Source organism: Centroberyx affinis, unplaced genomic scaffold (genome assembly GCF_046629955.1).
Source record: "Centroberyx affinis isolate AG114_WGS23_722 - 3 ecotype Tasmania unplaced genomic scaffold, CSIRO-AGI_Caff_v1 ptg003464l_1, whole genome shotgun sequence".
In the NCBI taxonomy this organism is placed as follows: domain Eukaryota; kingdom Metazoa; phylum Chordata; class Actinopteri; order Beryciformes; family Berycidae; genus Centroberyx; species Centroberyx affinis.
This window is the reverse complement of record NW_027281427.1, coordinates 14,947-32,417: the sequence shown is the minus strand read 5'-3', so window position 1 is coordinate 32,417 and position 17,471 is coordinate 14,947. Positions and strand designations below refer to the sequence as shown.

Genomic DNA, 17,471 nt, shown 5'->3' with positions numbered 1-17,471 from the left:
AAGTATTTTATTTGAAACTTGCCACACGTGGAAAACATTGGAAAAAATTGGAATGAAAACACGGGAGAGAAAGCTTGATTCATGCCCTGTTGATGCAATGTTTTTAGATAAGAAATTCTTCATTCTTCCCTCAGTAACATTCTTCCCTCAATATGTTGTCAAAATTGGGATGTCAACATTATTAGTATTTTACTAACAATGGAAATGTATTCATTATCTCATCCCCAGGGGTTGAATGAAGAGCTTTCTGTCCAATATTTTCTGTGACATGTTATATGCAATTGCTTTGTGCAGGCCATGAATATTTATATACATAGACTTAACTACCCAAAATACGTTTTATGAGGTTCTAGTTTTCCTTCTACTGGTGTCTCTTTTATAGAAGGAGGCGAATGCTGCTGTTCCTGAACTGCAGAGACCCTGAATTTCTGACTGTGACTTCAAGAATTTACATTCTTCTCAAATATATTTTTTCTATGCTTTTGGAGGAAAGGATTATTTCTTGGTGTTCACCAGTGTGTGGGCAGGACGGAATCATTTCACATTTTACTGGAATCACCATCAATATTATTTAGGGACTGATTTTAAGCGCAACAGCCTCCTTCTACTTTCTGATTAAAACTTCATACCTGACCTTGAAAAGTGTAGTGAAATGTACCGTTTTACTAAAAACCCGCAAGACAAAGTAGTTTTAAATTACATTTCATGAAGATGTGATTTCAAGAGGGAAAAAGAAAGCCATTTTATGTGCTCAATTAGAAAGCTAAAAATAAAAAATATCACAAGATTTTGCTTCATGTTCAGTGGCCGGTTTGACATCTCATCTTTAAGGACTTTTTCTTCCAGTTTTACATGATACATGATTTGATACAGCAATTCTACTTTTCTGAAAGGAACAAAATTGATTTGAAATGTGATGGTAACTTTGCATGATTTATACTGTATTAGGAAATGTCTGTTCCTGTTTCTCACTGAGTTGTATTGAGGACGGAAATCATCTCACCTGGGTAACAGAAAATAGAAGGAATTTAAATTCTGTGTGCCTTGGCAGATGTGATGTACAGTTACAGTACAAAGTAAGAGGAGCACTGATAGTATTAAACATTAAGTGTCCTAGCATAATCACTTGTTTTATGGCACTTTGTCTCAGCTTTTTTGAGGTTTTATAAAATCAACCTCCATTTTTAGAATGCATTAAAAAGTGGAATCAAAATAAATTAACCAATCAAAATTGGTCTCATTTTGCTCTGATTTTGAACCCAGCTATTTTCTGTTTTTCTCTCCATTTCAACAGATTGGTGACAAATGCATCAAAGTCCCCACCTGAGAAAACCAACATCATACTCAATATATTTACACGTAAGGCTGCACCAGAAATGGCTGTGCTTTCCCTCTAATAAATGAGGCATCAGTTGACCAAATAACAAACAAGTAAAGGCACAGTAGAGGTTTGCGAGCCACTAAGAACACAAGTGGAATAACATAAAATAGTACTGATTTTCCTTAACACTGGTCAATCTCTCATTTAAAAAAAAAAAAAGAACTACACTTCATTTAATATCAAGAAATCGCTTCGTCCTCAACATCAGTCTCTCACATCCCTTTCTAAATTTTCAGTCAAGAAAATGTAAACAGTTTGCTTTAAGTAAGCATACAGAAGTGGTTACAAACACGCATCACAAGTTAACTAAACACATTCACATTTAGAAGACAATCAAGCACTTTGAGTGAGTATAGTCTATAATGGACTTCTACTGTCACACACAGAAGAACAGCAGGAAAAAAGGCAGGAAGTCAACCAGTTTGAAGAATAAACAAATATCGCCTTGGTTACATAGGCTATTATTAAAAGACAGTGCAATACCAAAAAACTTGATGTAGGAAAGGTCATTTAAATGGACAAAAATTCCTGCATAAATCAAAAGCATGGTAACGCCATTTTGGATTTAAAGGCTTTCACCACAATAACATAAACATGATGTCAATAAAATGTTATTTTTGCATACAAATGACCCATTAGGACTTTACTTCTCAAGTATTAAAAAGCTTCCCTTAGATATTCCAGCTTGTTTAAAAGTAGCATTTGAAGTAACCAGCACTTTTCATTGGCACAGGTTCTACACTGACCTAGGTTCACTTTTTACAACTATAAAAATCTGTTTATACTTTGTGTTTTCAATTTCTCACATCCCCCTCGTGCACTGCATGAACTGAGGTCTGAAAAGTTGCCCTAGGTGCCATGAAACATTACACGTCAAATACCACATTGTTGGCCACGTTGTTAACCGACGGCTCGCTTTGAACAGTAACAGTGTTATCCCCAAGGAGACAGAAGACCTTGTGGCGGCGCTCGATTCAAAACAACGACACAATCAGTCACATACAGTTTAAAAGTAACTCCTAATTATCTCTGTCAGTCACTCTCTCCTGAGTCCTCCCACACACACAAACACTTACAGACACAAACACGCCGACTCGAGGCCTGGATTATAGTTCTGACAGTCCCTCCGCATGTTCGTTTAGCTCCATGGAGTAATAGTCCAGAGGACGCCTGGGAATGAAAACAAAAATATTAGCACACACACACACACACACACACACACACACACACACACACACACACACACAATCAATTAAGTAGTAACACCTCAGGAATCAATAGTCAAATACACAGTGATTAAACCATAGTTTCCTCGCTCGGGTCCTCTTACACTATTGTAATTTACTTTTTTGGTGTCCCCTCAACCTGCCTTCTCTACCTCTATTTCAGTCAGTGATTTCCTACATTTTCCAGAATGCCTTTCAACAACCCCCAGAGAATGTGTCTGAACTTGTTCAGTTCAGCTGTGGGTTATGAGTGTAGGTGGAGAGAGCGACAGGGAGGGAAAGTGACAAATTGCACCATCTGGTTGATGCGTTCATTTTCCCCCAGGGGGATTTTGAATAAGTGATTATAAATTAGTAACAGCTTGAAGTTTCATATGTCAGACATTTTGTGACACCAAGGCACATCAGCTATCAATGAGATGAAACAACATAATCTTTTGTAAAGGCATAACAGTGTACAGATACTGAAGGGAGAGCAAGCAATCAAGATGGTGCAGTGCTGCTCCCATAGATCTGATACCGATATAGATATAGATATAGATATAGATAGCTGTAGATATTACACGTGTCCATAGGACAATAAGCAAAAACAGCTAATGGATATGGGCATCTTTGCCGATCTGAATTTCTAAACACAATGCTGCTGGAGTGGACTGTGGCAGTGACATCCTCACTGTGACAGGCTTTGTAGTCCGTTTTGGAATAGTCTCAATAAAAACTATAGTGTTGCATTTTAATGCCACCAGATCATCTGAAACACTGAGATAATGATCAGTTTCACAGAGAAAAGAGGCATAAACGCATCTTATGTTGTGTAATATGAAATGTGCAAACCATCCAATTAATTCCAGTGTTGAACGCAAACAGCAAACAACATGACGACTTTCCCTCCCTATAGTTATAGCGAGAGCATTATGCACTATTGAAGCTACTATTGGTGGAGAAATTGTTATCTCTTCTACAATGGATTTCATACTGATATTTTGATATTTAGGGGTCCAAGCACGTAGTGCTGGGAACCCTATTGTTTTTGTTCGGATTATTATTACTCCGCTTCTTCTTCTTCTTCTTCTGCCCTAAAAGTATCTGGATCTCAGAAACCGTAAGAGCTATAGCAACCAAACTTGTCAGATACGTCGAAAGTCTCAGCCGCTACCCCATTTCTGCCTAACTAGATTTTCTGCCATTTTGAATTTTGTCCAAAACTGTTTTTTCGCTACTACTCCTACAAATTTTGTCCAATCGTCATAGCATGTCTGGACTGTCCTGCACAAAAGTTATTGAGCAGTTTTTTGATATTCAACACCGTTTTCATATAATCGACTTGCAAAGTTTGGTCAACTGTTGTGGGTGGGGCCTATTTCACAAAAATCGCCATAACTCAGGAACGCGTTGTCCTATGGTAACCAAACTTGGTACAAATGTGCAGGTATGTACTCTGAGCGAATATACAAAAATTGGTGTCATTTCACCTATAGGGGGCGATATAGCAACATTTCAAATTTTAAAAGGCCATAACTCGGTGACTGTAGATCATAGGAACAAAATTCCTTGATTGCTGGATTCCTTGGGCCAAGTCGCATCTATCCATATAAGCCACTCCCATTTCAGCCCACAAGGTTTTCCACCATGTTGAATTTTGTCCAAAACAGTTTTTTCGCCTCTTCTCCTACATATTTTGTCCAATCTTCACCAATTTTCGCTCACAGCATGTCTGGACTGTCCTGCACAAAAGTTATCGAGCAGTTTTTTGATAGTCCATACCGTTTTGCTACAACTGGCTTTCAAAATTTGTAGGCAAGGCCTAATATACAAAAATTGCCATAAGTCAGGAAGTTGTTGGCCTACCTTAAACAAATTTGGTACATATGTGCACAGGTCAACTCTGAGGTAGCATGCAACATTTGGTGGTATTGTAACCATAGTTGACCATAGTTAAAATACTCTAAGGCTCTAAATAGCCTATAGCTTGGAGAGTCTCATAACTTGGCCCTATTTTTTGGTGTTCCCTCGACAGCCATCCTGTGGACTCAGTAGCTTAATGGTTAATGCATAGGTCTGCAATGCAAAAGATCACAGGTTCAAATCCCGTGGGTATCGCTATCACATCACACCACTAAGCTTGTGATAACTAAGCGTAATGTCTTAAGTTTCTAATCTTTGGACAAATGACCGTATGAAAAGATTAATTTGACAGAAGTCACGGGCCAACACAAAAGCCGGTGTTAGACTGCATGTCCGAACTGCACAACGTCAGTTTTTGTGTGTGTCTTTCTACCTTCTGTAATGTTTTATCTATCTGTCTGTCTTATCAAATTGTGCTTGGACCCCTCAATCGCCGCTTGCGGCTATATTTTTTATTAAATTTATACATACTCATATTTATACATAGCACACATTTCTAATTTAGTAATCTATATTTAAGTAAGCAATTTTGACTGCTAGTAACATCTGTATGCAACTCTAAGTAAGTTAAGTAACTAAACTCCAAGTAACTTCAGTAACAACTGTAACTTAATCCATACATGTTTCTAATCCATACTCCTTTTGATTAATTTGTGCCTTTTGTAGCCCACCAGAGAATGCTCTTTAAAACGCCTAACAAAATAATCAAAGGATTCATTACTGTGGATCAGGAAAGAATAAAAGTAAATCCCTGGGCTTAGTGAACAAGTAAAAGAACTAAATCTTTACTATGAGACCTGCGACAACGGAGCTAAATGAGCTGCATTATAGATTCTTCCAAGTTCAATTTCACACGACTTTGGTTTTCAACATCCTGCTCAGCACAACCTAACAGTCTAAAGAGGCATTAGTAGGAGTCAGCAAATAACAAATTTCATTAATTCGGCTTCCTGAGCATTTCGAGCAACACAACAAGGAATGTGTAATTAAATGCTGTTGCCAGGGTGCAGAGAGAGAGATAGAAATATAACAACGGCGCTTTTAGTGTGCACAGGTAGCACAGCAGAGAGAGGGGAAGAGAGAAGAAGACAGAGAGCAAGAGCGTCCTCACCTCTTCCTGTAGAAATATGTAAAAAGAGCAGCTCCTAGTCCCAGCAGCAGGAGCACACCTGCTACCAGCCCTATCTGCAACCCCAGGGCAGACGCTAGAGAAACAAAAATAATAATTCAGTTACACTAGAACACTAGAACAGAAAGATTTAAATACAAGGTGGCAATTCAAACTCCTTGGTGAAACTTGGGTAAGTGACAAAAATAGTGTGTCATCTTGTACTTCTCTGGTTCATATTTTTGATATTTACAGCTGTTTATGCACTGTTTAAATATATAATATAATATAATATAATATAATAAGTTATGTCCATTGACATGTTTGTGTTTTCCCCATACATATTTTTATCTCACAGCTTAAGTGAGAAACAACCTGTGCAAGAAAGAGGGGGAATAAATGCAAGAGTGCCTTCAAGTTCAGGTAATTATAGCTCACACTTTGAGTGCTGCAAGCTAATGGTTCCCCCGGGGTAAACTAATGGTTCAATCTTTTCCCATAATTAAAGGTGATGAATGATTGCTAGTTCTTCCAGATTTTCTTCTTTATGTTAACCTTTTAACCTTGTGGTCGTCCTAATCAAATTAAATTTAAAAAAAAAAGATGTTTTATATCGAATGTATAGTTTTATGATTATTTGTCCCTTACTCAAATGAAAAATCTCCCATAACTTCAGAAGTAAGTGTTAGCAGCTATGAAGACTGATTGAATGCAAGGTTTTCAGTCCATTGTATGGGTCACCCAGCTTGATTCCGGTTTGCCTTTGGTACTTTACACACTATGATTGCTCTTTGTCAAAAATCCTGTCCATCTTTTGAGTGAGGCCAAAAATAGAGGGTACAAGGTCTGTTATTCAAGAAGAAGTCATTCAAGAAGGTTTTCATTTGATTCGGAAGCATGGCAGACTCAGAAGCATTCAGAATCACCACTTTGTGGAAAAGTAGTGATTATGTGACTTTTCTTTGTCTTTGTTTTCAGTGTTGAAAAGAGTGTGAAGCGATGGCACTGGCTCTACTACTGAGGGCAGACTGAGGTGCAGTTAACCTATCAGAATATACATTAACACATGAGATTCAATGGAAGCTTCATATCTCTGCAATATGTAGCTTGTGGTTGTGAATTTGTGTGTTCTTCATTTTGTTTGACGGCATTCGCCTGTTTCTCACTCATTTACACCTGGTATTAAAATGCGATCTGCATCTGGATATGCTATCCACATAATGAACAATCTGGCCCCGGCCTTTCATTTCTATGCATTCTGTCCAAACTGTGATCAGCGGGGAAGTGGCGAGTCTGTCTATTGTCAACAAAAACAACAACATGGCAGGTGTAGGGACACCAGGAGTGACGTTACTGTACTTTCCTTTGCCGTGGAATGGCTCGTCTTCTACGACTGACATTTCTACCTGTGATGATGTCGTTTCTACCCCATGGGCGGATACTTTCTCACTGTTACGAACACACTGTATGGATTGCATTTGCACCTGGCTGACTTTGGCTGAGACTAGGGATGCCCCGATAACGTTTTTTGCCGCCGATCGTCTATAAGCCATATCTGCCATACCGATCGGCCATACCGATAGTTTTTTTGTTTTGTTATAGCAGCTGGTAGGCTATAGCAGTATTATAGGTCAAACAGTTTCCATTTTACATACATTTCATCCATCAAATTGAGTCCTGGTTAAAAAGTATCCACATTTTCTTTTTTTCTATCTCAATATTTACTTGATCATTATGTAAACAAAACCATGTGCATTCTAGGTAGCGCAACATGATTTAGTGAGATAACCGAAGCACAAGACTGTTGCCACTTGCCTGTGTTGTTGAGTCGAGTTAAATAAATGGAGACACCCTCCGAAGATATATATCCGTTTCAGTCTTTGTTTTTGTATAAATGAATGTTCGTAAGAGAGAGAGAAATGAGACTTTGCCTCTCCGCTGTTAGGGTCTCGACCGTCGTCCAGTTCAGAACCGCGGACAGCCGTGCAGAGTGCAGACCATTATGTAAACAAACGCACATGGCATGCGATGAATTGATGCATTAAATAAGCATTAATTAAATGAGGGGAAGTAGCGGGCGTGACGGACTGCGACGTTACTGGTTGTCCATGAAGATTTGTGTTTTTAATTAACATCCACACCGCCGACATGTTGAGGTGAGTTAGCATGTGACAATGACGCCAACTCCGCTGAGAAATGGCTCACGTGTTTTGCGCCATTGATCGGTTTTTGCAATCGGCGACTATTAAAGCATTATCGGAATTCTCCGATCTCATATTTATACTGAATATCGGCCGATTCCGATTGCTGGCCGAGCGATCGCGGCATCCCTAGCTGAGACCCAATCACAATGCGAGCCAGACTACCTCTACAGGTGGTCTGGCAGATCTGATCACAATCCAGTCACAAAGTGTGCAGTATGTTTTATTATCTTCTATACGGGGTCATTTTGACACATCTGGGAGATAGCTGAAGGCTGCAGGGCAGCATGTTCAGTTTTATTCAGTGTGCCTCAAGACCCAGTATTGAGATGGTTTAACATGCTGCTTTTTCACAGTAGAGTACAGACTGTGTGTGCAGTGTCTTCCAGCTAGCTGATTAGTATCGGTTTTCTTTTTCAGTCTCCTTCAGCGCTTCACTGGTCTATGAAGCTCAACATGTGACACCCAGGTACCCAGGTGTTTTAAGCATGAATTGACTGTTTAATATATGCCTTGTGCTGTTAAGTTGGTGACATGTGTTGAGAGGGAGCTGACCTGTGCGTAATTGTTGGTTGGTGGAGGGAGCGGAGCAGATGTCTCCCTGGGCAGGGGAAGGATGCATGTGGGACGTCTGGAGGATGAGGGCCTTCTGATGGTCCGACAGCGCCTGGATGTTCCCCCACACTCGCAGCCACCCGGACACACAGGAGAAGTTTGCTCCTGGAACACATACAGACAAACAATGTTTAATTATCTATGTAGCTGAGAGTCTAGGACCTTACATCTTAAACACCACTTTTGCTGATTGGTACAGTAAGTAAAAGTAAATAAGTAAAAGTATATAGCTATATAGTTTATATAGCAACTTGTGAAAAACACAGTTTACACAGGGCTTCACAAAGAGAGAATAAAAAGAAAGAAAAAAAAAGACATAAAAGGACACATGGTCGTGAACACCAGCCCTTAAAAGCTATCTTAAAATAAAACAACCATACACATACATAAAGTAAAACATATGCAACATCACAAAATTTACAAACCCAATTATGATAAAGAGGCCAAACCTATAAAAATACACACAAAAAATCATACATACACACAAATCATAACCAAATCCAAAGAAGAAACCATACAACAAAAGGCCAGCCTATAAAAGTGGAGTAGATGTTTGTATTCCAATACGGAAGATGTGAGTTTAAATCCAAAGAAGTCGATTATGGCAGTTATTTACTGTATATGAGGCAAGTCAGAGGGCAGTGAGGATAGCAGAGAAGCCGAGCCTGAGCCCTTCTAAGACTAAATCACTCCTTTAGCCGAGGATAACCTTCCCTGACCTCTAAGTGGTTGGTTTACAATATGGGAATCCCATGTGACTTTCTACTGATTTTGATTTAGTGTGTGTGAGCTCATGCTCTTCTGTGTCTCACCCTGTAGGTAGAGGGCAGAGATGCCGCAGTGACACCTCTGCTCCAGGTAGTCGGCCACCTCCATCACCCTCTTCCCCTGGATCAGACCACTGCAATCTGGGGCAAACAAACAAGAGACTATCAATGTTAATCAAGGCATACATGATAATATATAATATAATATAATATAAATATACTGTGTTTGACATGATTTTTGACTATGTCGATCTTGTATTTATAAGAAGACAAGTGACAAAAAAACTTGATTGTTCCGTTTTACCAATAATTATAAGAGTTAGTTGTTGGAGTTTCCTCTTCATTGCTATAATTTTCTAATGTGTGTATGCAATGTGTCTACTTCCAGAATATTTTAATTACAGAGCCATATTTCATCCTGTGCCATGTTCAACTGATGCCACTAGATTTGGTAATTTTACAATGGCTTACTTCCTGCATGCTCTTGCCAATCACTGGACAGGGGTCCCAGGCATAGGTCAATATGGCTTGAGAAGGCGGAGCTTGGGCAGAGGTTGGTGCTGTGAGGCGTGGGGGAAGAGCTTGTCCAGGAGGAGGGGCTCCTCACTTCGCAGCATGAACAGCGGCTGAGTGAAACAGGACCATCTTCCACGGACCTGCAAACACACACACCGACGCATGCATTCATTAACGAAAGAAATCTATGGCATTTACATTCCCTAATAAACTGAAAGATTGAGCAGAAATTTAAGTGTGTTAAGCGGGTTATGACCTTACCCCGGTTAAGATAATCAGATAAAGGTGTTTACATTATTACTGTGCATGTAAACATACTCACTGACTGATGCTGCTGAGTTCATTCTGTCTTTACCTGAGAGCCGGAATCACTTGTCTCCCCCTGGTGGCAGAAAGAGAGGAGAGCAACTGCTGGTTTTCACTGAACACAAGCACATCTCTAAGACTGGAGTTGGTCAGGCCGGTGCCGGCTCTGCACACACTGAACAGGTCATAGCACAGAACGACTGCTCCCCGCACTGGAACTGTGGAGCCTTCTGGGAAGGCCTGATCTGTGCAGGAGTGAGAGGGGGGAAAGGAGCATGAGAGGAAGACGATGGGACGGGCAAAAGAGCGAGAAAAGTAAGAGATAACAGGGGAAAGTGAGAGAATATGGGAGAGAGATTGGTATTAAGGAGGAGAGACCAATTAAAACAATAGTTAATTCCTGCGCAACCAGGTGTGCCCCTGCCCTCACCTGCCCCAGTGACGTTTCCAACGATGTAGAATCCATTCTGGTCGGTGGATCCGGTCAGAGGGAGGGCCATGGTCGTCCCGCTACGTCCCTGGTCAAACACAGCCAGCACCAGCCCCCGCAGGGCCGTCATGGGCGGTCCGAGCAGCTCCACAAAGGCCCTCTGCTGGCTGTGATTGGTCCAGTGGCCACTAGCCACCTCACTGATGACAACACCCTCCGGGGCTGGAGGGGGACGGGGGCAGCTGTTCTCCCTCAGAGGGGTGGGTGGAGCCACCTGTATTGATTAACACATACACTTACACTACATACACTTACAGTGTTTTGTTTTTACAGCAGTGTGGCTCAATCCATCAACTTGAGTACACAATGCCATAATCAATTAATTGCAACAATAGTGGATGTTGGTGACAGTTGAATTTTACAAAATAGATAGTTCCTGTCCTCAGTTCTGATTGGCTGAGTCACATTGAAAGTCATTGTAAAACACCCAATAAGGATATGTGTCCACATTACTGTTAATTTAAATATTAATGCACTGACTGAAAATCACCACTTGTACTTTTACTCAGGTGTTATTAAGCAATCACTTTGTTTAGCTGATGTTCAAGAACTATAGTGCTTGGCTGAAGAATAACACTTAATTATTGTTATTCAATTATTGTTGATTAAACAGATTTAAGATTTAACGGACATTGTGTGTTTACAACAGTGCTTTTCTGTCATTTTATAAAAGCTCAGCTTCGGATCATGCCAAACAACCTCTGAGCTGTTCTGAAATACTTTAAAAGCACGGCCTCTCATGGCTTATTGCTTAAATTTCAACTTGCAACTCTGCAGTCCACTCACGGCAAAAGCAGACAGGTCAGCGGGGTACAGGCCTCCACAGCGGCTGAGGGCCTCATCACCCAGAAGAGCCTCCGGATCCTCCAGCAGGGGCAGCTGTCCAGGGGTCAGAGCGTCACTAAGCTCCTGAGCCTCTTTATCTGAGCCTCTCTGCCGGTACACCACCGCATCCAGCAGGCCGCGGGTGGGGATCCCTGCCTGCACGGCCGAGGGCGGGCCGAAGGGGCTGCGGTAGAGCGCCACAGCGTCCGGTCCGTTCTGAATGGTGTTGGGGGGCAGGCGGAGCGACGGGGCCGGCACCAGCCTGTCACTGCCCAGCAGAAAGTAGCCCTTGGCAGTGGTGAAGTGTCCGCTGAGGCTGATCTCACGGTAGGGTTTGTTGTTGTGGCCGCTGAACAGCAGCAGCCAGATGCCCTGCAGGGAGACGCGGCGACCCGACGGGTGCCACAGCTCTATGTACTCGCCGTCCTCAGCCGAGCCCGGTGTGTCGGTGTTCAGCTCGTTGATCAGGAAGTCACTGTGACCCCAGGGAGGGAGGTGAGGCGGCGCGTCTGTTCCTCCTGGGTTCACTAAAGCATGACAGGTAGGGATTTATACTTTCAACTTTTATAAATATGAGAGTCGTCAAGCACATTCAAACACTCACCAATGCTGTGAGGGCAAATCTTGGGCCAGGGGCACTGGTTGGGTTGGCCCGGGGTTTGAGGAGCCTCCCAGAAGACACCAGGGTCTCTGGCCCAGGTGGCCACACCACAGCGACTGATATAGAAGCCTCCCTCCTTCAAACTGCAAAAATAAAGAGGACATTAAAGAAATAAACCTGCTCCAATTTGACGCTTGGATTGAAGAGTTATAATAATACAAATGTTTGGTGTTAAATATCTTAGGAGACCCATCTGTTGTATATATATGCTGCAATAAAACTGGTACGGTCTTTAAACATCTGAGATCAGAAGAGCGGGATACACTAAACTATCAGAGGTATCTTGCCTGGCACTGAGCTGGTAGGGCTGTCTGCCTGGGATGAGTGTCTCTGTGAGGTTGGCGCTGGGCCGGTCGCCTGGCCCCGCAAACACAAATGCGTCCAAAGGCTGCGTCTGGCTCAGTGGACTGCCCACTGGGAAGTCTGAGGCTCTGCCACTGTAAACAGCCACTGCCCCAGACTCATCTCCTGAGAAGAAAACATCACAGGACAGATCAGCTTCATTTCTGTTCTACCAAGGACACTGGAGCTTTAGTGGCAGTTAATGCAAGTCTACCAAAACATGTTGAAACTCTGCAGTGCTTCCTCAAATAAGAGTGTCACTTTCTTGAACTTATGAGCAGGTAGAGAGCTAATCCAATAGTTCACTAGTCTGCCAATACTGACACATGTAGCATCTTATTAATAAGATCAAATTTTACCCTAAAATGCCTTTGTTCACCAAGAAAGGCTTGTGTTACTTAAGGATGACTAGACCACAACAAGAATTACAACAGTGGGGTAAGAAGGAGCTGAAACAGAGGTGGGGACTTGAGTCACCTGACTTGGACATACTGAGTCATAATTTTAATTACTTGAGACTCAACTTGATGCATGAAGAGAATACTTGAGACTTGACTTGACTTGGGTTCTGGTGACTCTGACTTGTACTTTGATGACTTGAAAAGGTTTCTAAAGTCTTGACAAAAGATCTTGTGATTGTGTAAACGACTTAGATTGAAAGTGATGAGGTTTGAGACGACTGAAATTTATTGAAGTTGAAAAAAAGATTATATAAATCAAACTCATGATGCGCTTACCAAGTTTTTATCCTATTAAAACAATATTGCATTGAAAGGTCCTAGATATTTAGTTTTCTTTGAGAGATTAAATTGATGCTGGACTCTATTTGTTCTGACTTGACTTGGTGTTCTACATTTAGACTTGAGACTTGATTTGAGACTTGTGCCTCAATGCTTGAGACTGACTTGGGACTCGAGCAAAGTTGAGATAATGAGCCCCCGCAGCCCACTGACCTTTCATATAGTTCTTCTCAATGGTGATGGAGGCCATGCCACTCCTGGATGTGTTCACATCCACACTCACACTGACCCTGTCCGTTTTCCCATCCACCACCACCAGCACCACGGGACCCGCAGCAGGGGCCTCCGTCAGCTCCACAAACCCATCCACCTGCCCTCCTCCCAGCCTCAGCTCGCTAATCAGTGGGACGGCAGCTGGAGAGGCAGGAGGGGTGCAGTTGTTCCTCTGTCCCGGGGAGGGCAAGGCCACCTGAAAGCCCCAGCGATCTTCAGACAGCAGGCACCTCTCGATGGACTCGTCCCCCTCGTGGGCCGCCTCGTCCTCAACGAACGCCGGCTCCCCGGGGGTCAGGGTTTCAGCAAGGACCTCCGCGCCCCCCAAACGCCGCGTCATGTACACGACGGCGTCCACCAGCCCAATGGCTGTGGCGTTCATCTTCTCCCCGTAGCGAGCGGCAGACGTGTGGTAGATGGCGATGGCGTCCGGGCCGTTCTGGACCGTGTTGGGCGGGAGGAGGATAGCCGGTTTGGGCAGCAGGTCCATGGAGCCCACCAGGAAGAAGCCCTGGTCGTCCGTGCTGTGGCCCTTCAGGTCCAGCACCTTGTAGGCTATGTTTCCATTTCCATTATAGAACACAAGGGTATAGGCATCTAGAGAAGCCCTTTGTCCGCTGGTGTGATACAGCTCCACAAACTCGGTGGTGTCCAGCTTCGGGTTGTCGGCGTTGACCTCGCTGATGATGAGGCAGGGGTCACCGCTGACTAACACCACCAGGGAAAAAGATAGACTGACGACATAGGAGAAACTGACCGCCATGATTCACAGCTTCTCCTGGACACTAGTGAGGCAGCTTCTGCAAAAAAATTAAATGGGGAAATGAGAGAAGCACTTCTCAAACGACCACCAGTTGCATTTCTCTGTAAAATAAAGTAACTAAAGGACTAGTGTAATACTGTGGTTTTACTTATAGGATAACTGGACAAAATCTGAGCCACAGAAGGGATTACTGAAGGAGAACAAGCAGGTTTAAACTGAAGGCTTCACAACATAGGAGACTCCCTAGGGGAAAACAGCGTTGTATAATGAATGAGTCTTTCTGACTCTCTGTCATAAACTTTTTTTATTCTATTCATGGTGATATTGGGTATGCACGTCTTCTGCATGAGTCACGTAATGTTGCGAAATGGGAAACTTTACATGAGGGTGCAAAAAAAAGACTTGTACGTCATCCCTATTCAGTGAATGAATAGATGCTAATACATTCACATTTGATTTAATGGCAACGTTAAAAAAGGACTGATATTCTCGTTTGAAAAGATTAAACATAGGCTACAATTTTCTGAATCTAACTTACAATTATACTGCAGTATTCCTGAGTCATCCAAAATCTGCACAACTTAACGGTATAAAATTTACGACATGTCTTCAAGAAGATGTAGCCAACGTTACTTTGCACGACAAACACTTCAATGTAAAACCCTTTTTGGGGCAGAACAGGCGTTTTAAGATGCAAAGAAAATCTGTGGAGTTAAATTTTTGGCCTGGAAATTATCTCCCATCTAAAAACCACAGCAGTTATTCCGGTCACGGTAACGGTAGGCTGCTAGCGTACATCTTCCCGACGCAAACGGTTGTCAGTTAATTCGTATCAGTGCCGCACACTGTTGCAAAAGCGACGTGACTTACGGTATTTTCCTCGATGCCCGTCGGCCAGGTGTCGCCTCCTGCGACGTCGAAATCGGTCAATGAAGCGTATATCCGCCACAGTCCTCGGAAATAATATTTGGGAAAGTTAGTTTCCTGCCCTCCGCCGCTCCCAGCCTCGTCGGGTCCTTCATTGACAAAGCAGCACTTTCTCCCCCCGGAGGAGTGTGGGCGGTCAGAGGGGGATGATGCTGGTGTCTGTACTGCTGCGGAGCATACCAGGCGAAAAACAACCAGTAAACCCATAAAAAGGCAGGGGTTCTCCTACTTTTTCATGTCACACACTTCCAAACGTACACGTATTACACCCAAACAAACCCTCATTTGACAAGACTTTGATTTTTGTTGTGAGCCATGATTTAGAAAATATAGGCTAGTCATAAAACTGCACTTGGGTAGATAACAGTTGAGAGAGGAAAATCTCTAATTTGTATACACTATTTCCTAATGTTTGCTTTTAGTGCATGAAATAAGTTGTGCAATTAAAATATGTTTCATTTTGCAGAGGGCCCTCAAGGACCCTTTCAAGGACCTCAGGGGGGCCCCGGACCCCACTTTGGAAACCATATACTATACAATTATCAGAGCAAAAGTCTCTAAAAAGTCCCTATAGGAATATTATATGCATGTTGTATACCATAGGAGATAAAAATATATATATATATATATATATAAAATAAACACCATGAACTAGGATAAGCTCACTATAAATTCACTATAGAGTACCACCGACACACTAAGTCTATATGAATATTATATAATAGTGATACCATAGGAGATAATAGAAAACATAAAGTACAATAATGTCACTATAAACTCACTACTGAGTAGCACAAACACACTATAAGTCCCTACAGAAGCATCACTGTAAAACATTATAGAGATTTTTCATTAGAGCTCAGCAGCTATTTATCTAAACTGTTTTTGCTCATTTGAGTTCTTTTTTTCTTTTTTTTTTTTAACCATGGCTGCTAATAGCCTACATTTCCTGGAAGAACGTCTTTATCTCCAAGGCCTTGATTTATGCCTCTCCTGAGAATTTACGAGGAATGCGTAACAAACCTTTCAATATGTGCCACACACAGCAAGCTTTAAACACTACAAGGTTACTATGAAAAAGTTTAAATACAAAATAGTCAACATCAATCCTTTGGCAAACTAACCCTCTTTTTCACAGACATGTTGCAGCTGAGCTTCCATTAGAAATATGTAATGTGAATATAGGTGAAAAAGAATAGTGACATTTTCCCAGCATTCATCATGTGGTTCATATGATGACTTGGAGCCACAGCAAATCTGCCTAGAAACACATATTAGGCTTTAAGTTTCATTTCAGATTTCTCTAGCACCAGAAGCCTGATTCCACTCCAAAATACAGACTTATGACTGGTCAGTGGTCAGGGAATTTCCAATATTTTGTACATTTTGTAACATTTTGCAAAAGGTTGGAATTTTATTATTGTTATTTGTGAACAAGATTTTAGATTTTGAGAACTAGTTAGGCCCGGGCCTCACTGGAGTTCCCCTACTTTCTTCTCTTATAGGGCTCTTGTGCTTGTTTTTAATTGTTTGTTTTAACTCTCTTTCGTATTGCACAGTGTCCTTGGATTCCTTGAAAGGCGCTTTAAATAGAATGTATTATTATTATAGAAAGGTTGAATTCAAACTGTTTCATGGATGGATGAAGATGTTCAGAATTTTTGGCTTCATGTGTCAACAAAATTGAATTGAACTGAACTGAACTGAACTGAACTGAACTGAACTGAATTGAACTGAACTGAATTACATTCAAAAAGTACTGGGTATGGATTAAAGTACTTGATTCTTGTAGTCTGACTGTATAATTCAAGCATTAGTTAGTAACATGTAATATGTCTGAATGGCTATTTGAATGGCTGTCATTGACATTAAATAGATGAGTGAATGTGGTACGTGAGAACTCTTTAGTAGCGGCTAAGTGGTATCTTTCAACTATAGCTGACAGTTCATTTAAATACCTAAATTAGAGTTAATATGTGATAGATAAGATGCCTCTCTCTCGCTGAGGAGCAGAAAAGAAAGAGCCGAACGCAGAGTTGTGAACAACCACAGAAAAGGAACTGAAAATGTTGCACTTGGGCTTTCATTGAAAGAAATGTGAATGAAAGAGCTTCCTTCGAGGACCAAGTGTCAACAGAAATCGACAAGATCTGTGTGAGCAGCTCATTTATAGTTGCTCACACAGTTTGTTCATATAAAAGACAAAGATCATATCACCCTTCAGCATCTTTAGATTGATTACCTGTTAGTTTTAGAATTGATTCTAAGATCAAGAGGTGATCCGACTTTTAACATCAGGCTTCCTCGATCTCCAGCTACATCAGTATCACCTTTAAAATCACTTTGTAACACTCACATACAATATAGACCTGCTTTTATGTCTTTACCAGCCTGCCTTTACCAACTTTTTATGTTGTTCTTTTGT

The 17,471-nt window shown here is 41.7% G+C and overlaps 1 protein-coding gene across 1 annotated transcript; it reads right to left on the bottom strand.

The window, feature by feature from the left end:
* Positions 1 to 22: 22 nt before the first annotated feature.
* LOC139661141 (uncharacterized) lies at positions 23 to 15,130 on the bottom strand. The gene is made up of 12 exons (XM_071539501.1): positions 14,990 to 15,130; positions 13,297 to 14,156; positions 12,289 to 12,469; positions 11,945 to 12,084; positions 11,302 to 11,867; positions 10,456 to 10,729; positions 10,075 to 10,270; positions 9,675 to 9,859; positions 9,249 to 9,344; positions 8,377 to 8,541; positions 5,624 to 5,717; positions 23 to 2,551 (listed from the first exon to the last, which is right to left on the bottom strand). The coding sequence occupies exons 2-12, from the start codon at positions 14,117 to 14,119 to the stop codon at positions 2,488 to 2,490; spliced, it is 2,784 nt and encodes a 927-aa protein (XP_071395602.1). The 5' UTR covers positions 14,120 to 14,156; positions 14,990 to 15,130; the 3' UTR covers positions 23 to 2,487.
* Between the last annotated feature and the right edge of the window lie 2,341 nt (positions 15,131 to 17,471).